The 23570-nt window shown below is 49.9% G+C and overlaps 1 protein-coding gene across 1 annotated transcript in view; it reads right to left on the bottom strand.

Annotated features, from left to right (window-relative positions):
• LOC135040595 (transcription factor E2F4-like) overlaps positions 1-23570 on the bottom strand; it is a 101825-nt gene that overhangs the window by 44728 nt on the left and 33527 nt on the right. Inside the window, 2 exon segments of the mRNA XM_063954837.1 lie at positions 16434-16665; positions 16745-16806. Coding sequence (XP_063810907.1) covers positions 16434-16665; positions 16745-16806 — 294 coding nt within the window.

The raw sequence follows: 23570 nt of genomic DNA, 5'->3' as shown, positions 1-23570 counted from the left end.
GGTGTCTCTATTATCACCAATACCTCAGAGACACTGAAACGTGGTCCACAAGGCAACTTTCCCGTCAGTACAAACTTATATACACTAATGTGCAGGAGTCCTTGGCCAAGAGAAATAATTGTTAAAAGACAAAATGTAGTGAAATAATGAAAATATTTATTCATAGTAATGTTTCGCATGACAGTGTAAGTAACATTATCAAATTTATTTATCATTTTATAGTATAACCTAAAATTTCAGATTCAATTTGGCTTTCATCAATTTGTCCTCCTTTGGCACGTTCAACTGCTTCACATTATTTGGGCATGCGAGACACCAAGTCATGGCTTTCCAGGCCTCGTTCAGACATTCCCAGAAGTCTTTGGTATTTGTTGGAGCCATTACACAAACTTTTCTGTCTAATTCATCCCAGAGTTTCTCAATGGGCTGGGATCCGGTGACTGAGGGGCCATGACATAGCTTGTAGAACTTTCTACTTTTCACATGATTGATGTGTGCCTAGGGTCGTTATCTGGTTGCATGATGAAACCAGTTCCAATATTTTGAGTTCCACTTGGTACAGCGTGATGTACTAAAATACTGTGTCATTGTTTCTTATCCATAGTTGTTGTTATTTGAAATAAATCTCCAACACCACCACAAGCCATGACATGACCACCACCATGTGGTGTAGAGATCTGAATAGGAGAGTAATGCTAAGCGAGTGTTGAGTTGAGCAGTTTGATTGCTTGGGGAAAGAAGCTGTTCCTGTGTCTAGCAGTTTGCAATAGTTGCGAGTATTACCGTCTGCCAGATGGTAGCAGTTGGAACACATCATGAGCAGGGTGAGAATAGTCGTCAATAATCCTCCCCGTCCTCTTCATAACCCTTGCCCGATAGATATCCTCGATTGCTGGAAGATTTGTCCCTATGATTTTTTCAGCAGACCTTACACTCGCGCTGTAACCTATTTTTGTCGTGGATTGAGGCTGAGCCGAACCACATTATCGAGGAGCAGAGGACGGATTGAATAATTGCAGAGTAGAAGAGAATTAGAAGTTCTTGCGGCAGTTTGAACTTCCTAAATTGACGTAGGAAGGACAGTCTCTGCTGGGCTTTCCCCAGAATTCCCTCGATGCTAGACTTCCACTTGAGATCACTGGAGATTGTGGAACCCAGAAATCGGTAGGTTTCCACCACAGTTACTACATGGTCTGCAATTGGGAGTGGGGGGAGTGGAGGAGGGAGTTTCCTGAAGTCGACAATCATAGCAACCGTATTTAGCTCTAGATTGTTTGCCTTGCAGCAGGTGGCCAGTTGCATAACCTCCCTCCTATAAACCAACTCTTTGCCGTTTCTGAGTCTAATGAGCGTGGTATCGTCCCCAAATTTGAGGAGTTTCACAGATTTGTCTTCAGAAAAGCAGTCGTTGGTGTACAGTGAGAATAGGAAGAGGGGAACCTTCTAAACAGCTTAGCCACCTCAACCACCTCCACCTGAAGAGTGGGCAGGGTGCCCTGGGAGCGAGGGGTTGCGTCCGCCGTAGCCACCAGCACTGCGTCAGGATGAGTCGGAGTGTTACGAGCGTCATGGGACTTTTCAAATCTGCAGTAAAAGCCATTCAGTGGCTCTGTCAGCTGTTGGCTAGAGCCGGAGCAGGGAGTGAAACCCTTGAAGTTGGTGGCAGCCTTCAGGCCCTTCCAAACCGATCAAGGGTCATTGTTTGAGAATTTGGTCACTAGCTTGTTGGTGCAGCGTTTCTTTGCTGCCCTGATCTCCCTAGTTAGGGTATTCCTGGTCTGTCTATACCGGATTTTATCCCCACTCCTGTGCGCCTCCTCCTTGACGAGGCATAGCTGCTTAAGATTAGTGGTTAACCAAGGCTATTCCGACCATTCCGCCAACACAAGCCATGACATGACCACTACCATGTGTAACTGTACGACTTACACACTGATCTAACACACATTCTCCGACCATTCCTACAACATACTGACATCTACTGCTTCCGAAAAGTTAAACTTTGGACTCATCGGTCTAAAAAATACTTTTTTTTCCCACTGATCCAGTGTCAGATATCGGGGTCTTTGCTCTACAATGGCCAGTGTTCCGCTGATGTGGTCAGCCCCAAACAGGACTCCGTACATCTACAATGGCCATTGTTCCGTTGGTGTGGTCAGCCCCAAACAGGACTCAGTACATCTACAATGGCCATTGTTCCGTTGGTGTGGTCAGCCCCAAACAGCACTCAGTACATCTAAAATGGCCATTGTTCCGTTGGTGTGGTCAGCCCCAAACAGGACTCCGTGCGCTCTACAATGGCCAGTGTTCCGCTCCTGTGGTCAGCCCCAAACAGGACTCTGTACGTCTAAAATGTGCAGTGTTCCGCTGATGTGGTCAGCCCCGAACAGGACTCAGTACATCTACAATGGCGGAACACCACATCAGCGGAACACAGGCCATTGTATATGTACCAAGTCCTGTTTGGGGCTGACCACAGGAGCGGAACACTGGCCATTGTAGAGCGCACTGAGTCCTGTTTGGGGCTGACCACATCAGCGGAACAATGGCCATTCTAGATGTACAGAGTCCTGTTTGGGGATGAGCACACCAGCAGAACACTGGCCATTGTAGAGTGCAGATTCCTGTTTTGGGCTGACCAGATCAGCGGAACAATGGCCATTGTAGATGTACAGAGTCCTGTTTGGGGATGACCACACCGGCAAAACACTGGTCATTGTAGAGTGCACAGAGTCCTGTTTGGGGATGACCACACCGGCAGAACACTGGTCATTGTAGAGTGCACCGAGTCCTGTTTGGGGCTGACCACATCAGCGGAACACTGGCCATTGTAGATGTACAGAGTCCCGTTTCGGGATGACCACACCAGCAGAACACTGGCCATTGTAGAGCACAGATTTCTGATTGGGGCTGACCACAGAAGCAGATGAGAAGACAAAGTCTTGTTACTATTGGTACATTCATGTGAACAGCAAGTAGGCTTGGCACTGTGCAGATGTAAATATAACTGCGCCCAGACAACCAGAATACGGAATGTGAATTATATCTGCATTTCCCAGTCCATGACGCGTGTGCTGATCTATCTGCCAGCACAAGATGGCCGCATCTGTAAATAATAAAGATAACCATATCTTCAGGAGAGAGATGACATCACAGACCCAATAGTAAAGCAAGAGGTCAGCGGACGCCATTATCCCATTGTCACGGATAACTAAGCTGCTTGATTTGTGACTTAGTGGTTTTATTTGTAATTGGGTTCTAGATTTCCTGGCAGACCGCAGTTGATTAGAATGGGGCGTTCTGTGTCAGGGGAGAGGTCGGAAAAGACGGGTGTTCTGCAGGGATGCGTCCTCGCTGTTTACCCACCACAGCGCGTTGTTTTCTGACCCAGTAAAGGTCATAAAATGCGCTGATATTGCAATTGTTGGGTTAATCAGCAACGAGGTTTAAACTAATTATAGACTTGAAATAATGAAGTTGGTTGGAGCGAAGGAAATAATTTATTATCAGTTTCTTATATAGCGCCGCAAATTCCGTTGCGCTTTACAACTGGAAATAACAATGATATAACAAAACTGGGTAATAACAAACAGTCATAGAGGTAGGAAGGTCCTGCGTGCAAGCTTACAATCTATAGGGAAATAGGTATGTATACACAAGGAAAGGTGCTATCTATTGCATAGTTGTTTGCCAGATTGGAAAGGTTCTTGGTGGGCTGTATGATATGGTCACACAGCAATGATGAACCGGGGTTTGGGGAAGGGAAAGTGAAGAAATGTGAGGATATGTGTGGACTGTACAGAGTGGATGCAATTTGATAAGAAGGTTTATGATGGTTATGTGGGCGGTTCTGGAATATGATAATCTTGCCTGAAGAGATGAGTTTTCAGGAAACGCTTGAAGGTTTGGAGACTAGAGGAGAGTCTTATTGTACCTGGTAGGGCATTCCACAGAGTGGGTGCAGCCCAATGAAAGTCCTGCAATCGTGAGTGGGAGCGAGTAAGGAGTGTGGATGAGAGACGCAGGTCTTGCGAAGAGGTCGGGTAGGGAGATATTTTGAGATAAGCGAAGTGATGTACGTTGGTGTAGTTTGGTTAATGGCCTTGTGTGTGAGTAAAAATAAGAATTTACTTACCGATAATTCTATTTCTCGGAGTCCGTAGTGGATGCTGGGGTTCCTGAAAGGACCATGGGGAATAGCGGCTCCGCAGGAGACAGGGCACAAAAAGTAAAGCTTTAGGATCAGGTGGTGTGCACTGGCTCCTCCCCCTATGACCCTCCTCCAAGCCTCAGTTAGGATACTGTGCCCGGACGAGCGTACACAATAAGGAAGGATTTATGAATCCCGGGTAAGACTCATACCAGCCACACCAATCACACTGTACAACCTGTGATCTGAACCCAGTTAACAGTATGATAACAGCGGAGCCTCTGAAAAGATGGCTCACAACAATAATAACCCGATTTTTGTAACTATGTACAAGTAATGCAGATAATCCGCACTTGGGATGGGCGCCCAGCATCCACTACGGACTCCGAGAAATAGAATTATCGGTAAGTAAATTCTTATTTTCTCTATCGTCCTAGTGGATGCTGGGGTTCCTGAAAGGACCATGGGGATTATACCAAAGCTCCCAAACGGGCGGGAGAGTGCGGATGACTCTGCAGCACCGAATGAGAGAACTCCAGGTCCTCCTTAGCCAGGGTATCAAATTTGTAGGATTTTACAAACGTGTTTGCCCCTGACTAAATAGCCGCTCGGCAAAGTTGTAAAGCCGAGACCCCTCGGGCAGCCGCCCAAGATGAGCCCACCTTCCTTGTGGAATGGGCATTTACATATTTTGGCTGTGGCAGGCCTGCCACAGAATGTGCAAGCTGAATTGTATTACACATCCAACTAGCAAAAGTCTGCTTAAAAGCAAGAGCACCCAGTTTGTTGGGTGCATACAGGATAACAGCAAGTCAGTTTTCCTGACTCCAGCCGTCCTGGAACCTATATTTTCAGGGCCCTGACCACATCTAGCAACTTGGAGTCCTCCAAGTCCCTAGTAGGCGCAAGACACCACAATAAGCTGGTTCAGGTGAAACACTGACACCACCTTAGGGAGAGAACTGGGGACGAGTCCGCAGCTCTGCCCTGTCCGAATGGACAAACAGATATGGGCTTTTTTGAGAAAAAAACCACCAATTTGACACTCGCCTGGTCCAGGCCAGGTCCAAGAGCATGTTCACTTTTCATGTGAGATGCTTCAAATCCACAGATTTGACTGGTTTTAAACCAATGTGTTTTGAGGAATCCCAGAACTACGTTGAGATCCCACAGTGCCACTGGAGGCACAAAAGGGGGTTGTATATGCAATACTCCCTTGACAAACTTCTGGACTTCAGGAACTGAAGCCAATTCTTTCTGGAAGAAAAATCGACAGGGCCGAAATTTAAACCTTAATGGACCCCAATTTGAGGCCCATAGACACTCCTGTTTGCAGGAAATGCAGGAATCGACCGAGTTGAAATTTCTTCGTGGGGCCTTCCTGGCCTCACACCACGCAACATATTTTCGTCACATGTGGTGATAATGTTGTGCGGTCACCTCCTTTCTGGCTTTGACCAGGGTAGGAATGACCTCTTCCTGAATGCCTTTTCCCTTAGGATCCGGCGTTCCACCGCCATGCCGTCAAACGCAGCTGCGGTAAGTCTTGGAACAGACATAGTACTTGCTGAAACAAGTCCCTTCTTAGCGGCAGAGGCCATAAGTCCTCTGTGAGCATCTCTTGAAGTTCCGGGTACCAAGTCCTTCTTGGCCAATCCGGAGCCATGAGTATAGTTCTTACTCCTCTACGTCTTATAATTCTCAGTACCTTAGGTATGAAAAGCAGAGGATGGAACACATACACCGACTGGTACACCCACGGTGTTACCAGAACGTCCACAGCTATTGCCTGAGGGTCTCTTAACCTGGCGCAATACCTGTCCCGTTTTTTGTTCAGACGGGACGCCATCATGTCCACCTTTGGTAATTCCCAACGGTTTACAATTATGTGGAAAACTTCCCCATGAAGTTCCCACTCTGCCGGGTGGAGGTCGTGCCTACTGAGGAAGTCTGCTTCCCAGTTTCCATTCCCGGAATGAAACACTGCTGACAGTGCTATCACATGATTTTCCGCCCAGCGAAAAGTCCTTGCAGTTTTTGCCACTGCCCTCCTGCTTCTTGTGCCGCCCTGTCTATTTACGTGGGCGACTGCCGTGATGTTTTATCCCACTGGATCAATACCGGCTGACCTTGAAGCAGAGGTCTTGCTAAGCTTAGAGCATTATAAATTTACCCTTAGCTATATTTATGTGGAGAAAAGTCTCCAGACTTGATCACACTCCCTGGAAATTTTTTCCTTGTGTGACTGCTCCCCAGCCTCTCGGGCTGGCCTCCGTGGTCACCAACATCCAAAACTGAATGCCGAATCTGCGGCCCTCTAGAAGATGAGCACTCTGTAACCACCACAGGAGAGACACCCTTGTCCTTGGATATAGGGTTATCCGCTGATGCATCTGAAGATGCGATCCGGACCATTTGTCCAGCAGATCCCACTGAAAAGTTCTTGCATGAAATCTGCCGACTGGAATTGCTTCGAAGGAAGTCACCATTTTTTTTACCATGGCCCTTGTGCAATGATGCACTGATTTTAGGAGGTTCCTGACTAGCTCGGATAACTCCCTGGCTTTCTCTTCCGGGAGAAACACCTTTTTCTGGACTGTGTCCAGAATCATCCCTAAGCACAGGAGACTTGTTGTCGGGATCAGCTGCGATTTTGGAATCCACCCCTGCTGTTGTAACAGTATCCGAGATAGTGCTACTCCGACCTCCAACTGTTCCCTGGACTTTGCCCTTATCAGGAGATCGTCCAAGTAAGGGATAATTAAGACGCCTTTTCTTTGAAGAAGAACCATCATTTCGGCCATTACCTTGGTAAAGACCCGGGGTGCCGTGGACAATCCAAACGGCAGCGTCTGAAACTGATAGTGACAGTTCTGTACCACGAACCTGAGGTACCCTTAGTGATAAGGTCAAATTTGGGACATGGAGGTAAGCATCCCTGATGTCTCGGGACACCAGATAGTCCCCTTCTTCCCGGTTCGTCATCACTGCTCTGAGTGACTCCATCTTGATTTGAACCTTTGTAAGTGTTCAAATTTTTTTAGAGTTAGAATAGGTCTCACCTATCCTTCTGGCTTCAGTACCACAATATAGTGTGGAATAATACCCCTTTCCTTGTTGTAGGAGGGGTAATTTAATTATCACCTGCTGGGAATACAGCTCGTGAATTGTTTCCCATACTGCCTCCTTGTCGGAGGGAGACCTTGGTAAAGCAGACTTCAGGAGCCTGCGCAGGGGAAACGTCTCGACATTCCAATCTGTACCCCTGGGATACTACTTGTAGGATCCAGGGGTCCTGTACGGTCTCAGCGTCATGCTGAGAGCTTGTCAGAAGCGGTGGACCGCTTCTGTTCCTGGGAATGGGCTGCCTGCTGCAGTCTTCTTCCCTTTCCTCTATCCCTGGGCAGATATGACTCTTATAGGGACGAAAGGACTGAAGCTGAAAAGACGGTGTCTTTTTCTGCAGAGATGTGACTTAGGGTAAAAACGGTGGATTTTCCAGCAGTTGCCGTGGCCACCAGGTCCGATGGACCGACCCCAAATAACTCCTCTTCCTTTATACGGCAATACACCTTTGTGCCGTTTGGAATCTGCATCACCTGACCACTGTCGTGTCCATAAACATCTTCTGGCAGATATGGACATCGCACTTACTCTTGATGCCAGAGTGCAAATATCCCTCTGTGCATCTCGCATATATAGAAATGCATCCTTTAAATGCTCTATAGTCAATAAAATACTGTCCCTGTCAAGGGTATCAATATTTTTAGTCAGGGAATCCGACCAAGCCACCCCAGCTCTGCACATCCAGGCTGAGGCGATCGCTGGTCGCAGTATAACACCAGTATGTGTGTATATACTTTTTATGATATTTTCCAGCCTCCTGTCAGCTGGCTCCTTGAGGACGGCCCTATCTATAGACGGTACCGCCACTTGTTCTGATAAGCGTGTGAGCGCCTTATCCACCCTAAGGGGTGTTTCCCAACGCGCCCTAACTTCTGGCGGGAAAGGGTATACCGCCCATATTTTCTATCGGGGGGAACCCACGCATCATCACACACTTCATTTAATTTATCTGATTCAGGAAAAATAAGAATTTACTTACCGATAATTCTATTTCTCGGAGTCCGTAGTGGATGCTGGGGTTCCTGAAAGGACCATGGGGAATAGCGGCTCCGCAGGAGACAGGGCACAAAAAAGTAAAGCTTTACTAGGTCAGGTGGTGTGCACTGGCTCCTCCCCCTATGACCCTCCTCCAGACTCCAGTTAGGTACTGTGCCCGGACGAGCATACACAATAAGGGAGGCATTTTGAATCCCGGGTAAGACTCATACCAGCCACACCAATCACACCGTACAACTTGTGATCTAAACCCAGTTAACAGTATGACAACAGAAAGGGCCTCTTAAAGATGGCTCCTTAACAATAACCCGAATTAGTTAACAATAACTATGTACAAGTATTGCAGATACTCCGCACTTGGGATGGGCGCCCAGCATCCACTACGGACTCCGAGAAATAGAATTATCGGTAAGTAAATTCTTATTTTCTCTATCGTCCTAAGTGGATGCTGGGGTTCCTGAAAGGACCATGGGGATTATACCAAAGCTCCCAAACGGGCGGGAGAGTGCGGATGACTCTGCAGCACCGAATGAGAGAACTCCAGGTCCTCCTTTGCCAGGGTATCAAATTTGTAAAATTTTACAAACGTGTTCTCCCCCGACCACGTAGCTGCTCGGCAGAGTTGTAATGCCGAGACCCCTCGGGCAGCCGCCCAAGATGAGCCCACCTTCCTTGTGGAGTGGGCTTTTACAGTTTTAGGCTGTGGCAGGCCTGCCACAGAATGTGCAAGTTGAATTGTGTTACAAATCCAACGAGCAATCGACTGCTTAGAAGCAGGTGCGCCCAACTTGTTGGGTGCATACAATATAAACAGCGAGTCAGATTTTCTGACTCCAGCCGTCCTTGCAATGTATATTTTTAAGGCTCTGACAACGTCCAACAACTTGGAGTCCTCCAAGTCGCTAGTGGCCGCAGGCACCACAATAGGTTGGTTCAGATGAAATGCTGATACCACTTTAGGGAGAAAATGCGGACGAGTCCGCAGTTCTGCCCTATCCGAATGGAAGATTAGATAAGGACTTTTATAAGATAAAGCCGCCAATTCAGATACTCTCCTGGCAGAGGCCAGGGCTAGTAACATAGTCACTTTCAATGTGAGATATTTCAAATCCACCTTTTTCAATGGTTCAAACCAATGGGATTTGAGGAAATCTAAAACTACATTTAGATCCCACGGTGCCACCGGAGGCACCACAGGAGGCTGTATATGCAGTACTCCCTTGACAAAAGTCTGGACCTCAGGGACAGAGGCCAATTCTTTTTGGAAGAATATTGACAGGGCCGAAATTTGAACCTTAATGGATCCCAATTTGAGACCCATAGATAATCCTGATTGCAGGAAATGTAGGAAACGACCCAGTTGGAATTCCTCCGTCGGAACCCTCCGATCCTCGCACCACGCTACATATTTTCGCCAAATGCGGTGATAATGTTTCACGGTGACTTCCTTCCGTGCCTTAATCAAGGTAGGAATGACTTCTTCTGGAATGCCTTTCCCTTTTAGGATCTGGCGTTCAACCGCCATGCCGTCAAACGCAGCCGCGGTAAGTCTTGAAAAAGACAGGGACCCTGCTGTAGCAGGTCCCTTCTCAGAGGTAGAGGCCACGGTTCGTCCGTGAGCATCTCTTGAAGTTCCGGATACCAAGTCCTTCTCGGCCAATCCGGAACCACTAGTATTGTTCTTACTCTTCTTTGCCGTATGATCTTCAATACCTTTGGTATGAGCGGCAGAGGAGGAAACACATACACTGACTGGTACACCCAAGGAGTTACCAGTGCGTCCACAGCTATTGCCTGTGGATCTCTTGACCTGGCGCAATATTTGTCCAGTTTCTTGTTGAGGCGAGACGCCATCATGTCTACAATTGGTCTTTCCCAACGGTCTATTAACATGTTAAAGACTTCTGGATGTAGACCCCACTCTCCCGGATGAAGATCGTGTCTGCTGAGGAAGTCTGCTTCCCAGTTGTCCACGCCCGGGATGAACACTGCTGACAGTGCTATCACGTGATTCTCCGCCCAGCGAAGAATCTTGGCAGCTTCTGCCATTGCACTCCTGCTTCTTGTGCCGCCCTGCCTGTTTACATGGGCGACCGCCGTGATGTTGTCCGACTGAATCAACACCGGCTTTCCTTGCAGGAGAAGTTCCGCCTGGCTTAGAGCATTGTAGATTGCTCTTAGTTCCAGAATGTTTATGTGAAGAGACTTTTCCAGACTCGTCCATACTCCCTGGAAGTTTCTTCCTTGTGTGACTGCTCCCCAGCCTCTCAGGCTGGCGTCCGTGGTCACCAGGATCCAATCCTGAATGCCGAATCTGCGGCCTTCTAATAGGTGAGCCTTCTGCAACCACCACAGAAGTGACACCCTTGTCTTTGGTGACAGGGTTATTCGCAGGTGCATCTGCAGATGCGACCCTGACCATTTGTCCAACAGATCCCTTTGGAATATTCTTGCATGGAATCTGCCGAATGGAATTGCTTCGTAAGAAGCCACCATTTTTCCCAGGACTCTTGTGCATTGATGTACTGACACTTTTCCTGGTTTTAGGAGGTTCCTGACCAGATCGGATAACTCCTTGGCTTTTTCCTCTGGAAGGAAAACCTTTTTCTGAACCGTGTCCAGAATCATTCCTAGGAACAGCAGACGAGTTGTCGGGATTAAATGGGATTTTGGAATATTCAGAATCCACCCGTGTTGTCTTAGCACCTCTTGAGATAGTGCTAAAGCTGTCTCCAGCTGTTCTCTGGACCTTGCCCTTATTAGGAGATCGTCCAAGTATGGGATAACTAATACGCCTTTTCTTCGAAGAAGAATCATCATCTCGGCCATTACCTTGGTAAAGACCCGAGGCGCCGTGGACAATCCGAACGGCAGCGTCTGAAACTGATAGTGACAGTTTTGAACAATGAACCTGAGGTACCCCTGGTGTGCGGGGTAAATCGGAACGTGTAGATACGCATCCTTGATGTCCAAGGATACCATAAAGTCCCCTTCTTCCAGGTTCGCTATCACTGCTCTGAGTGACTCCATCTTGAACTTGAACTTTTTTATGTAGAGGTTCAAGGACTTCAGATTTAGAATAGGCCTTACCGAGCCATCCGGCTTCGGTACCACAAATAGAGTGGAATAATACCCCTTTCCTTGTTGTAATAGGGGTACTTTGACTATCACCTGCTGAGCGTACAGCTTGTGAATGGCTTCCAACACCCTCTCCCTTTCGGAAGAGACGGTTGGTAAGGCAGACTTCAGGAAACGATGAGGAGGATCCGTCTCTAATTCCAACCTGTACCCCTGAGATATTATCTGCAGGATCCAGGGGTCTACCTGCGAGTGAGCCCACTGCGCGCTGTAATTTTTGAGACGGCCCCCCACTGTCCCCGAGTCCGCTTGAGAGGCCCCAGCGTCATGCTGAGGTTTTTGCAGGAGCCGGGGAGGGCTTCTGTTCCTGGGAAGGAGCTGCCTGTTGGTGTCTCCTCCCTCTTCCTCTGCCTCGTGGCAGGTACGACAAGCCCTTTGCTCTCTTATTTTTGTAGGAGCGAAAAGGCTGCGGTTGAAAGGTCGGTGCCTTTCTCTGTTGGGGAGTGACTTGAGGTAAAAAAGTGGATTTCCCGGCAGTAGCCGTGGCCACCAAGTCTGATAGACCAACTCCAAATAACTCCTCCCCTTTATACGGCAAAACCTCCATGTGATGTTTTGAATCCGCATCGCCTGTCCACTGTCGTGTCCATAAGGCTCTTCTGGCTGAAATGGACATAGCACTCACCCGAGATGCCAGTGTGCAAATATCCCTCTGTGCATCACGCATATAGATAAATGCATCCTTTATTTGTTCTAACGACAGTAAAACATTGTCCCTATCTAGGGTATCAATATTTTCAATCAGGGATTCTGACCAAACTACTCCAGCACTGCACATCCAGGCAGTTGCTATAGCTGGTCGTAGTATAACACCTGCATGTGTGTATATATTCTTTTGAATAACTTCCATCTTTCTATCTGATGGATCCTTAAGTGCGGCCGTCTCAGGAGAGGGTAACGCCACTTGTTTGGATAAGCGTGTGAGCGCCTTGTCCACCTTAGGGGGTGTTTCCCAGCGCGCCCTAACCTCTGGCGGGAAAGGGTATAATGCCAATAACTTTTTTGAAATTATCAACTTTTTATCAGGAGCAACCCACGCTTCATCACACACGTCATTTAATTCTTCTGATTCAGGAAAAACTGTTTGTAGTTTTTTCACACCATACATAATACCCTGTTTTACGGTATCTGTAGTATCAGCTAAATGTAACGTCTCCTTCATTGCCAAAATCATATAACGTGTGGCCCTACTGGAAAATACGTTTGAATTTCTACCGTCGTCACTGGAATCAGTGCCCGTGTCTGGGTCTGTGTCGACCGACTGAGGCAAAGGGCGTTTTACAGCCCCTGACGGTGTTTGAGGCGCCTGGACAGGCATTAATTGATTGTCCGGCCGCCTCATGTCCTCAACTGACTGTTTAAGGGAAGATAAACCATCACGTAATTCCACAAATAAAGGCATCCATTCTGGTGTCGACCCCCTGGGGGGTGACATCTGCATATTTGGCAATTGCTCCGCCTCCACACCAATATCGTCCTCATACATGTCGACACCACGTACCGACACACACCGCAAACTCACAGGGAATGCTCTAATGAAGACAGGACCCACTAGCCCTTTTGGGGAGACAGAGGGAGAGTCTGCCAGCACACACCACAAAGCGCTATATATACAAGGGATATCCTTATATTAAGTGCTCCCTTATAGCTGCTTTAATATATATATATATATATAGCCATTAATGTGCCCCCCCTCTCTGTTTTACCCTGTTTCTGTAGTGCAGTGCAGGGGAGAGACCTGGGAGCCGTTCTGACCAGCGGAGCTGTGACAGAAAATGGCGCCGTGTGCTGAGGAGATAGGCCCCGCCCCTTTTTCGGCGGGTTCTTCTCCCGCTATTTTTCCAGTCAGGCAGGGGTTAAATATCTCCATATAGCCCCTATGGGCTATATGTGAGGTATTTTTAGCCTTGTATAAGGTTTATATTTGCCTCTCAGAGCGCCCCCCCCCAGCGCTCTGCACCCTCAGTGACTGCCCAGTGAAGTGTGCTGAGAGGAAAATGGCGCACAGCTGCAGTGCTGTGCGCTACCTTATGAAGACTGAGGAGTCTTCAGCCGCCGGTTTCCGGACCTCTTCACGCTTCAGCATCTGCAAGGGGGTCGGCGGCGCGGCTCCGGGACCGGACTCCACGGCTGGGCCTGTGTTCGATCCCTCTGGAGCTAATGGTGTCCAGTAGCCAAGCAGCAAATCCACTCTGCATGCAGGTGAGTTTACTACTTTCCCCCTAAGTCCCACGTTGCAGTGATCCTGTTGCCAGCAGGACTCACTGTAAAGAAAAAAACCTAAACTAAACTTTCTCTAAGCAGCTCTTTAGGAGAGCCACCTAGATTGCACCCTTCTCGTTCGGGCACAAAATCTAACTGGAGTCTGGAGGAGGGTCATAGGGGGAGGAGCCAGTGCACACCACCTGACCTAGTAAAGCTTTACTTTTTTGTGCCCTGTCTCCTGCGGAGCCGCTATTCCCCATGGTCCTTTCAGGAACCCCAGCATCCACTTAGGACGATAGAGAAAACTACGGTAGTTTTTTCACATCCCACATAATACCCTCTTTTGTGGTACTTGTATCAGAAATATGTAACACCTCCTTCATTGCCCTTAACGTGTGGCCCTAATAAGGAATACGTTTGTTTATTCACCGTCGACACTGGATTCAGTGTCCCTGTCTGTGTCGACCGACTAAAGTAAACGGGCGTTTTAAAACCCCTGACGGTGTTTTTGAGACGTCTGGACCGGTACTAATTGTTTGTCGGCCGTCTCATGTCGTCAACCGACCTTGGCGCGTGTTGACATTATCACGTAATTCCCTAAATAAGCCATCCATTCCGGTGTCGACTCCCTAGAGAGTGACATCACCATTACAGGCAATTGCTCCGCCTCCTCACCAACATCGTCCTCATACATGTCGACACACACGTACCGACACACAGCACACACACAGGGAATGCTCTGATAGAGGACAGGACCTACTAGCCCTTTGGAGAGACAGAGGGAGAGTTTGCCAGCACACACCAAAAACGCTATAATTATATAGGGACAACCTTATATAAGTGTTTTCCCTTATAGCATCTTTTTTATATATTTCTAACGCCAAATTAGTGCCCCCCCTCTCTGTTTTAACCCTGTTTCTGTAGTGCAGTGCAGGGGAGAGCCTGGGAGCCTTCCCTCCAGCCTTTCTGTGAGGGAAAATGGCGCTGTGTGCTGAGATAGGCCCCGCCCCTTTTTCGGCGGCCTCGTCTCCCGCTCTTAACGGATTCTGGCAGGGGTTAAATATCTCCATATAGCCCCCGGAGGCTATATGCGAGGTATTTTTAGCCAAAAATAGGTTTTCATTGCCTCCCAGGGCGCCCCCCTCCCAGCGCCCTGCACCCTCAGTGACTGCCGTGTGAAGTGTGCTGAGAGGAAATGGCGCACAGCTGCAGTGCTGTGCGCTACCTTAAGAAGACTGAGGAGTCTTCATGCCGCCGATTCTGGACCTTCTTCTTGTTTCAGCATCTGCAAGGGGGCCGGCGGCGAGGCTCCGGTGACCATCCAGGCTGTACCTGTGATCGTCCCTCTGGAGCTAATGTCCAGTAGCCAAAGAAGCCAATCCATCCTGCACGCAGGTGAGTTCACTTCTTCTCCCCTAAGTCCCTCGTTGCAGTGATCCTGTTGCCAGCAGGACTCACTGTAAAATAAAAAACCTAAGCTAAACTTTTCTAAGCAGCTCTTTAGGAGAGCCACCTAGATTGCACCCTTCTCGGCCGGGCACAAAAATCTAACTGAGGCTTGGAGGAGGGTCATAGGGGGAGGAGCCAGTGCACACCACCTGATCCTAAAGCTTTACTTTTTGTGCCCTGTCTCCTGCGGAGCCGCTATTCCCCATGGTCCTTTCAGGAACCCCAGCATCCACTAGGACGATAGAGAAAGTATTTTATTACTAACAGAGAAAACACAATAGAAAAGGTGGCGGATTTGAGAAGGGGTCACCAGCACCTATAAAGAGGAGGATTATGAGGTACTGGAGTATTTTACATTGCTAGGAATTCAGGTATCATCAAATGCAAATACACCGGCAATAACCAGAGGCGCAGCAAGCAGCTGCGTTTCCTGAGGCATCTGAGCCACTCGTGTAAACGCAACGCAGACACACTGCAAATGAGCGGGGGCGTCAGAGGCCTGGTAATACGGCTGCCAACCATTCATGTGCTCTGCCAAATTACAGCCAGGAACATCGGACTCGAGTCATCCATCTATAATAAACTACAGTCTCAGAAAACTAGAACATTTATGGCACACACAGGGCGACTGCATTATACTCATCTCCTGTTTGCTATATGCACGTTGAATAGTGAGAACATCATTCTTAAGCTTGAGTCCTAGTGTTGATGTAACTATGGCCCTCATTCCGAGTTGATCGGTCGCAAGGCGAATTTAGCAGAGTTACACACGCTAAGCCGCCGCCTACTGGGAGTGAATCTTAGCTTCTTAAAATTGCGACCGATGTATTCGCAATATTGCGATTACTAACTACTTAGCAGTTTCAGAGTAGCTCCAGACTTACTCTGCCTGTGCGATCAGTTCAGTGCTTGTCGTTCCTGGTTGACGTCACAAACACACCCAGCGTTCGCCCAGGCACTCCCACCGTTTCTCCAGCCACTCCTGCGTTTTTTCCGGAAACGGTAGCGTTTTCAGCCACACGCCCCTGAAACGCCGTGTTTCCGCCCAGTAACACCCATTTCCTGTCAATCACATTACGTTCGCCGGAGCGATGAAAAAGCCGTGAGTAAAAATACTTTCTACATAGCAAAGTTACTTGGCGCAGTCGCAGTGCGAACATTGCGCATGCGTACTAAGCGGATTTTCATTGCGATGCGATGAAAAATACCGAGCGAACAACTCGGAATGAGGGCCTATGTGACATGCTGTGGGTCTGTAGCGGCGAGGCACAGGGTCTGTAGCGGCGAGGCACAGGGTCTGTAGCGGCGAGGCACAGGGTCTGTAGGGTCTGCTTATGACAATATCCACTATAGAAAGGCTGTAACTCACCAGGTGCAGAGGGAGCGGTAACGGCTCTAGTCTCCTCCTCTTGCTGCTGGTGCAGCGCCACACGCTGGGCGCTGCTGGTTATTGCAGGAGGCGACTGGACAATATCTTCTGGAGGAGGAACAGGAACCACAACAGGAGGGGAGTTTGAGGTGTCTTTATTTACAAGGAGAACCTCTATGGGCCCTGCGGAACTCTTCAGATGGATCTGAAACTTCTTCTGCCCATTGGCCCCCTGTAGGTGAAGAAGCATAAAACACTCAGATGTACAGAGCGACACAAAACCTGGAGACGGGAGAGAGCAGGAAACTTACCTCAGGGACTGGGACCTCTAAACAGGTACCTGACGGTGCTCGGATGGCCAGTAACGTCTCCCCTGTAAAGACACAACATCTCCTCTCAAGTCAGCCGTACCAGGGGTGAATTATATATGGAGCTTATTCCCAAACATGGCAGAACTCACGCCACCACGGCATATATAAACACGCAGGGAAGAGACACCATCCAGTGAGAGAATACATCCTCCTTTAAGCAGAGCTCTTACTCACTGAACCAGTATACAGTATGGAGGCTCAGAGTGCTCCGTTGTGGCGGCACCCCGCACTGGTAGGGAATCTGGAAGTGGACCCCCTCCCTCTGCACCCTTGGAGACATTACCTCACTACACCACACCAAGAAGCACGGCACTTCACTCTCTCTATAGAACAGTCTGTACGCCATATGTAATACATCAGACACCGTCCGCCCATACACCCGGGCTATAATGGCAGATCCAGTGCAGCGCATCCTAAACTTGGGTTTCATGAACGAAAATCAGACTTGATGTAATACTGGTATATTGGATCCGGGCCACTACAGTCTGCTGCTGCGTGTCCTTAAATCTCTGGTCCTCCTAACTCACTCATCACCCCTCTCCAGTCTATACTTAACCCTGATGCCAGACTCATTTTCCGCTCTCATCACTCTACCTCTGCTGCCCCCTCTCTGCCAGACACTGCACTGACTCCCTGTACCACTCAGAGTTCCATTCATACTCCTCTCTCACCCGCACTTCTCCCAACATCCTCAGCCTCACCATACACCTCCACCCCACCTTCTCACCGCTGCTTCATCTGATCACCAATCTTCCCTACACCTCCAACCCCACCTCCTCACCGCTTCTCCCTACACCTCATCTCACAACTCCTCCCTACACCTCCAGCCCCACCACCTCCTCACTGCTTCTCCCTACACTTCATCTCACCTCCTCACCGCTTCTCCCTACCCCTCATCTCACCTCCTCACCGCTTCTCCCTACCCCTCATCTCACAACTCCTCCCTACACCTCCAACCCCGTTTCTCCCTACACCTCATCTCACAACTCCTCCTTACACCTCCACCCCACCTTCTCACCGCTTCTCCCTACACCTCATCTCACAACTCCTCCCTACACCTCCAGCCCCACCACCTCCTCACTGCTTCTCCCTACCCCTCATCTCACCTCCTCACCGCTTCTCCCTACCCTCATCTCATCTCCTCACCGCTTCTCCCTACCCCGCATCTCACAACTACTCCCTACACCTCCAACCCCGTTTCTCCCTACACCTCATCTCACAACTCCTCCTTCCACCTCACCTTCTCACCGCTGCTTCATCTGATCACCAATCCTCCCTACACCTCCAACCCCACCTCCTCACCGCTTCTCCCTACACCTCATCTCACAACTCCTCCCTACACCTCCAACCCCACCTCCTCATTGCTTCTCCCTACACCTCAACTCCTCCCTACCCCTCATCTCAACTCCTCCCTACACCTCACCGCTTCTCCCTACCCCTCATCTCACAACTCCTCCCTACACCTCCAACCCCACCGTTTCTCCCTACACCTCATCTCAACTCCTCCTTACACCTCCACCCCACCTTCTCACAGCTGCTTTATCTGATCACCAATCCTCCCTACACCTCCAACCCCACCTCTTCTCCCTACACCTCATCTCACAACTCCTCCCTACACCTCCAGCCCCACCTCCTCACCGCTTCTCCCTACACCTCCAGCCCCACCTCCTCACCGCTTCTCCCTACACCTCCAGCCCCACCTCCTCACCGCTTCTCCCTACACCTCATCTCACAACTCCTCCCTACACCTCCAACCCCACCTCCTCACCGCTTCTCCCTACACCTCATCTCACAACTCCTCCCTACACCTCCAGCCCCACCTCCTCACCGTTTCTCCCTACACCTCATCTCACAACTCCTCCCTACACCTCCAGCCCCACCTCCTTACCGCTTCTCCCTACACCTCCAACCCCACCTCCTCACCGCTTCTCCCTACACCTCACAACTCCTCCCTACACCTCCAGCCCCACCTCCTCACCGCTTCTCCCTTCACCTCATCTCACAACTCCTCCCTACACCTCCAGCCCCACCTCCTCACTGCTTCTCCATACACCTCATCTCAACTCCTCCCTACACCTCACCACCGCTTCTCCCTACACCTCCAACCCCACCGCTTCTCCCTACACCTCATAACTCCTCCCTACACCTCCTCACCGCTTCTCCCTACACCTCCAACCCCACCTCCTCACCGCTTCTCCCTACACCTCCACCCCCTCACCGCTTCTCCCTACACCTCATCTCACAACTCCTCCACCCCACCTTCTCACCGCTGCTTCATCTGATCACCAATCCTCCCTACACCTCCAACCCCACCTCCTCACCGCTTCTCCCTACACCTCATCTCACAACTGCTCCCTACACCTCCAACCCCACCTCCTCACCGCTTTTCCCTACACCTCATCTCACAACTCCTCCCTACACCTCATCTCACAACTCCTCCCTACACCTCCACCCCACCTCCTCTCCCTACACCTCATCTCACAACTTCTCCCTACACCTCCACCCCACCTCCTCACTGCTTCTCCCTACACCTCATCTCACAACTCCTCCGAACACCTCCACCCCCACCTCCTCACTGTTCTCCCTACACCTCATCTCACAACTCCTCCCTACACCTCCAGCCCCACCTCCTCACTGCTGCCTCATCTGATCACTAACCCTCACTACACCTTCAGTTTTAACATGTCTAGCTCCAGGTCTTTGATGTGCCGTGGCTCAGACCTCTCTGGCGGCTGCGGCAATGCATGTGACCCCCTCGAGGCATCGGGGGAGAAGGGGGTTGCTGTGACCAAGTGGCGCAGCAGCAGTGATCCCGCGTACCCAAGCTCCTGGTAGGCTGTGCAGCAGGCAAGGACACTGCTGCCCAGAATGTTCAGCGGAATGGGGTAGCACAGTTGGGTGCTGAGGTCCAGCGCCTCAGTGCTGAAAGAAGGCAGAGAGCCACGGCGGCTGGGACGAGCGTCCCAAGCTGCTGGCCTGTAGGAAGAAGCCGAGCCGCTAGTTGTAAGAAGAGCGCCGGCTCACAGGTAGCCCTGAGCACACTGCACACAGGGGGTACCGGGTTAGCCAGCTCCCTGTGCAGCAAGAGGGTCAATGGGCAGGAGGCTGATCGCTGAGGTCCGGGAGCTTCTTTCCCAGCACCTCAGCATTATCAGGAAGCAGAAAGCCACTGCAGCCTGGACATAGTCCCGGGCTGCAGGGCTCAGAGAGAAGCACTCTGTGGCCACATACTGGGAGACTTCAGGAGCCATCTCCCACCTGTGTAAAAGTGAATTATACCATCATCTTCTGCTGTAAACATCTTGCTGTATTGCTGTCCCCCTATACATAGGGAAGAGTTCTTTTTAGAACTGTTGGAGCAAATAAACATCTTCTGCCTCAAGACGACCGCTTTATCTTGTGACCTGCAGGGCTATGTCAAACATAGCTTCATTCTTCGGCTGTTTTAGGTACACCCAGCGTCTCCAAGCTCCACCTTCCGCCAGCTACTGTGCTTGGGCAAGCGACCAGTGGGGATCAGTCAACGCCACACAGGTGTGGTAAGACAGCGTGTTGACGCACACAGAGCAGAACCGTGGTTCCAGACACAACCGCAAAGGAGTCTGGTGGTGGCAGCATAGTACCTGCCCACTGCGCAGTGGGTGGAGTCAGTAACAGGCGGTTACTGACGGTAAGCGGGAATCTCTAATTGGCCAGGTCCAGTGTCCTAAACTCCATGCGGGACATGAGCCCTCACCGCCTTTCTGTGGCATCTGGTCACATACCTCCAGTTCCATCTCATCGCTGCTCCTTGCACCTCCTGCCTCATTTGAGCACCAATCCTCACTAATCCTCCAGTCCAATCTCCTCACTGCTGCTCCCTCCACCTCCTGCCTTATCTCCTCCCTACATCACCAGCCTAATCTCCTCACCGCTCCGCCATACACCTCCAGCCTCATCTGATCACCGATACTCCCTACACCTGCAGCCTCATCTCCTTACCGCTGCCAACTACACCTCCAGCCTTATCTCGCAACACCTCCCTACACTGCCTGCCATATCTCCCCACCGATGCATCCTATGTAGTACTTCACCGCTCCTCCCTACACCTCTAGCCTCCTCTACAGCCTCATCTTCTCATCACTCCTCCATACACCTCCATCTAATGGGCCCTACACACTCAGCGATTTCAATGATCGATATGAACGTTCTCGTTCACTAATGAATGAGAACTCGTTCATATCGGTCAGTGTGTAGGCACCAATGATGAACGATGCGCAGCCCCGCGCTTGTTCTCCATTGGTGCCGGGTCGCTTGTGCATGCAGACCAATATGGACAATCTCGTCAATATTAGCATGCACGCATATGGAGCCGGGTGACGGAGGCAGTGAAGAAACTCCCCCCCCCCCCCCCCGGGTCGCCAGTCTGCCAGCTCGGCGGTGGGTCGCCTAATATGTAGGGCCCTTTAATCTCCTCACCGCTGCTCCCTACATCCCAAGCCTCATTGCTCATCCATACACCTCCAGCCTCCCTACATCACCAGCCTCATCACTACACCTCCATCTTAGTCTCCTCACCGCTGCTCCCTACACCACCTGCCATATTCAACACCAGATGTCACCTGATGAAAGAGTAGGAAGAGAAACCTTTCCCGTCCCATCCACTGACCTCGGAAGCAGCGGCAGATGTCCTCATGGGTCAGATATGCCAGAGTGTTCACAGTTAGAGAAAATAAATGACAGAAGTAAATAATGGGACAGCATTACGTACAAACCTACAGTGACTGACAATTGTACATGGATACTGCTCCTATATTGGAGGGGAGTCGTGGCTACAGCAACCCATCGGCTGGAAGAGTCTGCTACTAGCACTGGGGGGCACATAACCCCCAATGCAGCAGACGCAGTGTATAGAGAGAGAATGGTAAAAGCCCTGCAGTGGGGGCGGGGGAATGGGGACTTTATATCTGTGTTGTAGGGGCTGTGTGTAGGTATATAAAAGGAGAGTTCTGGTAGACTTACAATTGTTACCTCTTTCTGCGCGGTACATTAGTTCCATAGGGAAACATTGGGGTGTACAGTGGATCTTGATCCAGAGGCACCAACAAGCTAAAGCTTTAGGCTGTCCCAGGATGCATTGAGGCCTCCTCTATAACCCCACCTCCAGGCATTGTGAGCTCAGTTTTGTTAACCAGTTCAATGCAGGAGCAGGTAAGAGAGAAGGCAGATGTTAGTTACATAGAACCACATTGTCACGACAGGAGAAGAGACAAGCGGCTAATGCCATACAAACCCATAGAAGCTAGGTGCGTCAGGGCGGGCGTCCTGTGGAACGCAGTGTACCTCGCAGAAAGAGTGTTAACCATGGTAAGTCTACCATAACGTTCCTTTTCTGCAGCGGTATACATTGGTTTCCACAGGAAAACATCAGGGATGTCCTAAAGCAGTTCCTCTAAGGAGGGGACGAGCCTTAGCGGGTATTAGAACCTGGTGTCCAAAGGAAGCATCCTGGGAGGTGGAAATCTCAAAGGCATTAGAACCTAATAAACATGTTCACTGAGGACCACATAGTAGCCTTGCACATTGTTCTGTGGATGCGGCACGGCTGGTCGCCCAAGAAGGTCCAACAGACCGAGTAGAATGGGCTTTATTAGCAGCAGGAGCTGGGAGTGCAGCCTGCGCATAAGCTTGAGCAATCACCATTCTAATCCATCTGGCCAAGGTTTGCTTATTCGCAGGCCAGCCCCGTTTGTGGAAACCAAACAGTACAAAAAGGGAATCTTACCTCCTAATAGAGGCAGTCCTCTCCACATAGATACGGGGAACCCTTAACACATTCAAATAATGCTCTTTGGGGGACAAGTCTGAAGAGATAAAGGCCGGAACCACATCTCTTGGTTAAGGTGAAAAGAGGACACCACCTTAGGCAAATAACCCGGTTGAGTTCGTAGAACTGCCCGGTCACTGTGAAAAAAATACGATTTTACTCACCGGTAAATCTATTTCTCGTAGTACGTAGTGGATGCTGGGACTCCGTAAGGACCATGGGGAATAGCGGCTCCGCAGGAGACTGGGTACAACTAAAGAAAGCTTTAGGACTACCTGGTGTGCACTGGCTCCTCCCACTATGACCCTCCTCCAGACCTCAGTTAGGATACTGTGCCCGGAAGAGCTGACACAATAAGGAAGGATTTTGAATCCCGGGTAAGACTCATACACCAGCCACACCAATCACACCGTATAACTCGTGATACTATACCCAGTTAACAGTATGAAATATAACTGAGCCTCTCAACAGATGGCTCAACAATAACCCTTTAGTTAGGCAATAACTATAAACAAGTATTGCAGACAATCCGCACTTGGGATGGGCGCCCAGAATCCACTACGGACTACGAGAAATAGATTTACCGGTGAGTAAAATCTTATTTTCTCTGACGTCCTAAGTGGATGCCGGGACTCCGTCAGGACCATGGGGATTATACCAAAGCTCCCAAACGGGCGGGAGAGTGCGGATGACTCTGCAGCACCGAATGAGCAAACTCTAGGTCCTCCTCAGCCAGGGTATCAAACTTGTAGACTCTTGCAAGAATGTTTGAACCAGACCAAGTAACAGCTCGGCAAATTTGTAAAGCCGAGACCCCTCGGGCAGCCGCCCAAGAAGAGCCCACCTTCCTCGTGGAATGGGCTTTTACAGATTTAGGGTGCGGCAGTCCAGCCGCAGAATGTGCAAGTTGAATCGTGCTACAGATCCAGCGAGCAATAGTCTGCTTAGAAGCAGGAGCAC

Source organism: Pseudophryne corroboree, unplaced genomic scaffold, assembly GCF_028390025.1.
Source record: "Pseudophryne corroboree isolate aPseCor3 unplaced genomic scaffold, aPseCor3.hap2 scaffold_749, whole genome shotgun sequence".
NCBI lineage: Eukaryota > Metazoa > Chordata > Amphibia > Anura > Myobatrachidae > Pseudophryne > Pseudophryne corroboree.
Note: the sequence above shows the minus strand (reverse complement) of the source record. Positions and strands in the feature narration are given on the sequence as shown.